At 42.6% G+C, this 7500-nt stretch overlaps 1 protein-coding gene across 1 annotated transcript in view; it reads left to right on the forward strand.

Moving 5' to 3' along the window:
* LOC139405732 (small conductance calcium-activated potassium channel protein 2-like) overlaps positions 1 to 7500 on the forward strand; it is a 129321-nt gene that overhangs the window by 64103 nt on the left and 57718 nt on the right. The window contains exons 5-6 of the mRNA XM_071148157.1: positions 1305 to 1426; positions 2013 to 2154. Of these exons, the coding sequence (XP_071004258.1) occupies positions 1305 to 1426; positions 2013 to 2154 (264 nt within the window). The remainder of the gene's footprint in view (positions 1 to 1304; positions 1427 to 2012; positions 2155 to 7500) is intronic.

Genomic DNA, 7500 nt, shown 5'->3' on the forward strand with positions numbered 1-7500 from the left:
TATGTTTGGAGGAAAAAGGGGGAGCCTTGCAAGCTGAAGAACACCATCCCAACCGTGAAGCACGGGGGTGGCAGCATCATGTTGTGGGTGTGCTTTGCTGCAGGAGGGACTGTTGCACTTCACAAAATAGATGGTATCATGAGGGAAGAAAATGATGTGGGTATATTGAAGCAACATCTCAAGGCATCAGTCAGGAATTAAAGCTTGGTCGCAAATGGGTCTTCCAAATGGACAATGACCCCAAGAATACTTCCAAAGTTATGGCAAAATGGCTTAAGGACTTCAAAGTCAAGGTATTGGAGTGGCCATCACCAAAGCCCTGACCTCAATCCCAAAGAAAATTTGTGGGCAGAACTGAAAAAGCGTCTGCGAGCAAGGAGGCCTACAAACCTGACTCAGTTACACCAGCTCTGTTAGGAGGAATGGGGCAAAATTCACTCAACTTATTGTGGGAAGCTTGTGGAAGGCTACCTGAAATGTTTGACCCAAGTTAAACAATTTAAAGGCAATGCTACCAAATACTAATTGAGTGTATGTAAACTTCTGGGAATGTGATGAAAGAAATAAAAGCTGCTATTATTCTGACATTTCAAAAAAAAATATATAAAAAAATCTCCTCTTTTCTCCCCAATTTCATGGTATCCAATTGTTAGTAGTTACTAACTTGTCTCATCGCTACAACTCCCGTACGGGCTCGGGAGAGACGAAGGTTGAAAGCCATGCGTCCTCCGAAATACAACCCAACCAAGCCGAACTGCTTTTTAACACTGCGCGCATCCAACCCAGAAGCCAGCTGCACCAATGTGTCAGAGGAAACACCGTGCACCTGGCGACCTGGTTAGCGTGCACTGCACCCGGCCCACCACAGGAGTCGCTAGTGCACAATGAGACAAGCATATCCCTACCGGCCAAACCATCCCTAACCCGGACGACGCTAGGCCAATTGTGCGTCGCCCCATGGACCTCCTTGTTGCAGCCGGCTGCGACCCAGAGTCTCTCTCACGAACCCAGAGTCTCACAGCTAGCACTGCTAGCCACCCGGGAGGCCCACATTTCCCATTCTTAAACTAAAGTGGTGATCCTAATTTACCTAAAACAGGGAATTTTTACTAGGATTAAATGTCAGGAATTGTGAAAACTTGAGTTGAAATGTACTTTGCTAAGGTGTATGTAAACTTCTGACTTCAACTGTACGTTATATACGTTATCGATGACATCTAACACTGCGTATGTGTGCGTGTGTTATTTGCGTGTGTGCGTTACATCTGTGTGTGTGCTTGTGTGCATGTGTGTGTGCTTTGCAGGTGCACTTTAACACAAGGTTTGTAATGAAGACTCTGATGACCATCTGTCCAGGCACTGTTCTCCTGGTCTTCAGCATCTCACTGTGGATCATCGCTGCCTGGACCGTACGAGTGTGTGAGAGGTAGGTGTGAGAGAGGAGTAGTGGAGTTTTCTCTCTCTCTCTCTCTCTCTCTCTCTCTCGCTCTTGCTCTCGCTCTCGCTCTCGCTCTCGCTCTCGCTCTCCCTCTATCTCTCCCCAGGTATCATGATGCCCAGGATATGACCAGTAACTTCCTGTCTCTCTCTCCCTATGTATCATGATGCCCAGGATATGACCAGTAACTTCCTGTCTCTCTCTCCCTAGGTATCATGATGCCCGTAATGTGACCAGTAACTTCCTGTCTCTCTCTCCCTAGGTATCATGATGCCCGGGATGTGACCAGTAACTTCCTGTTTCTCTCTCCCTAGGTATCATGATGCCCAGGATGTGACCAGTAACTTCCTGTCTCTCTCTCCCCAGGTATCATGATGCCCAGGATGTGACCAGTAACTTCCTGTCTCTCTCTCCCCAGGTATCATGATGCCCAGGATGTGACCAGTAACTTCCTGTCTCTCTCTCCCCAGGTATCATGATGCCCAGGATGTGACCAGTAACTTCCTGTCTCTCTCTCCCCGGGTATCATGATGCCCAGGATGTGACCAGTAACTTCCTGTCTCTCTCTCCCCAGGTATCATGATGCCCAGGATGTGACCAGTAACTTCCTGGGGGCGATGTGGCTCATCTCTATCACCTTCCTGTCTATTGGCTACGGAGACATGGTGCCTCACACGTACTGTGGCAAAGGAGTCTGTTTACTAACCGGCATCATGGTACCACCATGTTTATGGTTGTGTGTGTGTGTTGTGTGTGTGTATCAATGTCACTCCTTTCTCTTTCTTTCTGAGATTCTTTCTTCTTGTCCACCTCCCTCCCTCTCTTTCTCTCTGTCCTCCTATCTCCTGTCCTCTATCTCTCTGTCCTCCTATCTCCTGTCCTCTTTCTCTGTCCTCATATCTCCTGTCCTCTATCGCTCTGTCCTCCTATCTCCTGTCCTCTTTCTCTCTGTCCTCCTATCTCCTTTCCTCTATCACTCTGTCCTCCTATCTCCTGTCCTCTATCGCTCTGTCCTCCTATCTCCTGTCCTCTCTCTCTGTCCTCCTATCTTCTGTCCTCTCTCTCTGTCCTCCTATCTCCTGTCCTCTCTTTATCTCTGTCCTACTCCCTCCCTCTCTCTCTGTCCTCATATCTCCTGTCCTCTCTCTCTGTCCTCATATCTCCTGTCCTCTCTCGGTCACTAGGTCCAGGATTAGGGGGCATTCTGTCATTTGTGTCGTCTGTTTATCCCCCTGCATTAGCGCTCTGAGTCTAATGGACTGTGTGTGTGTGTCTGCTCTCAACAGCGAAATGAAGGCCCCAACTCTCTCTGTCCTCATATCTCCTGTCCTCTCTCTCTGTCCTCATATCTCCTGTCCTCCCTCTGTCTCTGTCCTCTCTCTCTGTCCTCATATCTCCTGTCCTCTCTCTCTGTCCTCATATCTCCTGTCCTCGCTCTCTGTCCTCATATCTCCTGTCCTCCCTCTGTCTCTGTCCTCTCTCTCTGTCCTCATATATCCTGTCCTCTCTCTCTGTCCTCATATATCCTGTCCTCTCTCTCTGTCCTGATATCTCCTGTCCTCCCTCTGTCTCTGTCCTCTCTCTCTGTCCTCATATCTCCTGTCCTCTCTCTCTGTCCTCATATCTCCTGTCCTCTCTCTGTCCTCATAGCTCCTGTCCTCTCTCTCTGTCCTCATATCTCCTGTCCTCTCTCGGTCACTAGGTCCAGGATTAGGGGGCATTCTGTCATTTGTGTCGTCTGTTTATCCCCCTGCATTAGCGCTCTGAGTCTAATGGACTGTGTGTGTGTGTCTATATTGCCAAAGCAACAATGTATACAATATACATTGTAACAAAATTGTAAATGATAGCAAATAATAATATAAAATGGTAGTAAATAATAATACAAAAATAAATACAATAAAATGGTAACAGTCTACAGTAAACATTAATAATTATAGTAATAACAATAATAGTAATAATAAGTAAGTTACTGTTTACTATGCAGATGTTATTATTCAGTGTCCCTCAGGCTATGGCAGGAAAATAAATATTTGGCTGCAAGAGGAGCCATTGCTCCTTCGCCCATGAGTATTCTTAGTTTTTCCTCTGGGTTCAATTTGTAAAAATGTGGAATATATGTAGTCATTTCTGTGAATAATGAATCTCTTTGTGAGGAATATTTATCACAGTAAAGGAGAAAGTGCATCTCTGTCTCTACCTCCCCTGTCATGCAGTGACCACATACACGCTCCTCTTTGGGTAGCCATGTCTTTTTATGTCTGCCGGTTTCTATTGCCAATCGGTGGTCACTCAGCCTGTACTTGGTAAGGATCTGTCTCTGCTTCGTATCTCTGACAGAGTAGAGATAATCAGCCAATTCATATTCTCTGTTTAGGGTCAGATAGCAATTTAGTCGGCTTTGGGATTTTGTTTCATTTTTCCAGTATTGTAAGTATGATTCCTTTGATTGGTTCATGATTTTGTTTATTGGAATTCTTTCTTTTGAAGCAGTTCTGGTGTCAGCTTGATTGGTGAGGTCCAACACCAGCTGACTGAGAGGGCTCGTTTCTGGGCTCAGCTCTTGGGCTTGAAGTGCTTTAAATTGCAGACTCGAATTTGGACTTGAATTTAGATGTAGCCAAAATTTTAATGATCTTTTCTGTATTTTCATTATTACTGGAAAACGGCCCAATTCTGCCCTACATGCATTAGTTGGTGTATTTCTCTGGACTTGTAGAATTTTCCGACAGAATTCTGCATGTAGGGTTTCAATTGGATGTTTGTCCCACATTTTAAAATCCAGTTTATTGAGTGGCCCCCAAACCTCACTTCCATAAAGTGCTATTGGTAGGATTACACTGTCAAATATTTTAGTCCAAATTCTAATTGGGATGTTGATTTTGAATAATTTCATTTTTATTGCATACATTGCTCTGCGGGCTTTTTCTTTGAGTGCATTCACTGCCATATTAAAGTTTCCCGATGCAGATATGGTCAGACCAAGGTAGGTGTAATTTTTTGTGTGTTCAATTAAGGTGTTGTTCAGGGTGAATTTACATTTTTGTTTCTGACATCTGGGTTTTTTTTGGAAAATCATGATTTTAGTTTTTTGGAAATTTACTGCCAGGGCCCAATTATGGCAATATTGCTCCAGAATATTAATGTTTTGTTGAAGACCTTCTTTGGTTGGTGATAGAAGTACCAAGTCATCAGCATATAGCAGGTATTTCACCTCTGTGTCAAATAGTGTGAGTCCTGGGGCTGGAGATTGGTCCAACATGTCTGCTAATTCATTGATATAAATGTTGAAAAGATTTGGACTCAAATTGCAGCCTTGTCTCACACCTCGACATTGTGAAAAAAATTCTGTTCTTTGGTTTTTGATTTTTATTGCACACTTATTTTCTGTGTACATACATTTTATTAAGTCATACACCTTACCACCAAGCCCACTTTGTAGAATTTTGTAGAATAGCCCTTCGTGCCAAATCGAATCAAATGCTTTTTTAAAGTCAATAAAGCAAGCAAAGATTTTGCCCTCTTTTTTTTGGTGGACGTGTTTATTAATTAGTGTGTGTAAGGTGTATATATGGTCAGTAGTGCGATGGTTAGGAAGAAAGCCAATTTGACATTTACTTATTACATTTTTTTCTTGAAGAAAGGTTTGAATTCTTGAATTCAAAATGCTACAGAAAATCTTTCCCAAGTTACTGTTGACGCAAATTCCCCTGTAATTATTGGGGTCTGATTTGTCTCCACTTTTGTGGATAGGGGAGATGAGCCCCTGGTTCCAGACATCAGGGAAGCAGCCAGAAGTTAAAACCATGTTGAACAATTTAAGCACAGCATTTTGCAACTCAGGTGTGCTGTTTTTCAGCATTTCATTTCTGATGTTGTCTACACCACAAGCCTTTTTTGATTTAATAGATTTTAGCTTTTCATTTAGTTCTTGTTGGGTTATTGGGTAATCTAATGGATTTTGGTTGTTTTTAATGACTGATTCCAGGATGTTCAATTTTTCTTTAATTTCTAATTGGTTCTGGTTTAAGTCTTTTTGTGGGATGTTTTTGTATAGATTATCAAAGTAAGTTTTCCAAATTCCTACATCTTGTATGGCTAATTCTTGTGGCTTTGATGTGCTTAAATTGTTCCACATGTCCCAGAACTGATTTTGGTCAATTGCGTTTTCAATTTCATCAAGTGTCTTGTTGGTATAATTCAGTCCTGCTTATGCCAAATGATGATTCCACCTGAGTCTCGGCCCCGTTTAACATTTTTATGTTTGATTGATGGTAGTAAACTTTCTCTATAGCCTGAGGGACACTGAGTATCTATGTCTCCACGACACCATGTTTCCAGTAGGATTATGATGTCCTGTCCCTTGATGTTTTTAATCAATTCTGGATTAGTTGTTTTATAACCAAAATGTGAAGAGTATAGGCCCTGGATATTCCAAGAGCTGATAGTTAATGATCTCATTTATAATAAGTGATATTCACTGGTTTGAGTAAAGTACATCGAAAAAAAAAAAAAAAAAAAACTATATATATATACATATATATATATATATACATACACATACATATACATACACATATACATACATATATACATACACATACATATATATATATATATATATATATATATACATACACATACACATACATATATATATGTACATACATACATACATACATACATATACACACATACATACATACATACACACACACACACACACACACACACACACACACACACACACACACACACACACACACACACACACACACACACACACACACACATACATACATACATACACATATACATACATATATACATACACATACATATATATATATATATATATATATATATATACATACACATACACATACATATATATATATACACACATAGACATACACATACACATATACACACATACATACATACACACACACACACACACACACACCATTACATATAATAATTATTATAATACCGGTGTCAATACATTTAGGAATATTTGTAAACAAATTAATAAGAATGGAATAAGATTGCACTGTACTTATTTTATGTGCAATCTGCAACCCTGTGTGTTTGTGTGTGTGTGTGTGTGCGTGTGCGTGCCCGTGTGTGAATTAAAGGGACTGTCTAGCTCAGTAGTCTGCATATTAGTTGCAGTAGTTGGCGCACCTCTCCTATCTCTGATTGTTCTAGGGGTCTTCTGCCAGAGGTTACCTCAGCATATGTAGGCTGACGATCTAATTGATACATGGTGTGGACTGCATCATGTGGTCTACTTCCCTGAAGGGCAGTGTTCTGACCGACCCTGGAGTAGTGGTCAGAGCTGTGTTGTGATGGGCTGGGTCTAGTAGAGCTGTGTTGTGATGGGACAGGTCTAGTAGAGCTGTGTTGTGATGGGCCGGGTCTAGTAGAGCTGTGTTGTGATGGGCCGGGTCTAGTAGAGCTGTGTTGTGATGGGCCGGGTCTAGTAGAGCTGTGTTGTGATGGGCCGGGTCTAGTAGAGCTGTGTTGTGATGGGCCGGGTCTAGTAGAGCTGTGTTGTGAAGGGCCGGGTCTAGTAGAGCTTTGTTGTGATGGGCCAGGTCTAGTAGAGCTGTGTTGTGATGGGCCAGGTCTAGTAGAGCTGTGTTGGGATGGGCTGGGTCTAGTAGAGCTGTGTTGTGAAGGGCCGGGTCTAGTAGAGCTGTGTTGTGATGGGCCAGGTCTAGTAGAGCTGTGCTGTGTTGGGCCTGGTCTAGTAGAGCTGTGCTGTAATAAGTCATGTCTGGCTCTTTTCTCCTCGGGATGGTGGAGGTACTGTTGTTTCAGAAGGTGGGGCGGGGGACCTTTGTTGCTGGGGTGATGGGTGTGTGGGTCCCTGCCAAGTGTTGCATCTTTTAGGTCCTTGGCAAAGGTTCTGATACTGTCCTGATCAAGATGTATATTATCATATAAGTGTTGACATGTCAGAGTGGGGTGGTGAGCCGTTCTGACGTTGAGCAGTGAGGCACAGTCCACAGTGATCTGTTGATTTATTTTGTCGATCAACTTTTCTGGGAAGTCTT

Source organism: Oncorhynchus clarkii, chromosome 3 (genome assembly GCF_045791955.1).
Source record: "Oncorhynchus clarkii lewisi isolate Uvic-CL-2024 chromosome 3, UVic_Ocla_1.0, whole genome shotgun sequence".
Lineage (NCBI taxonomy): Eukaryota > Metazoa > Chordata > Actinopteri > Salmoniformes > Salmonidae > Oncorhynchus > Oncorhynchus clarkii.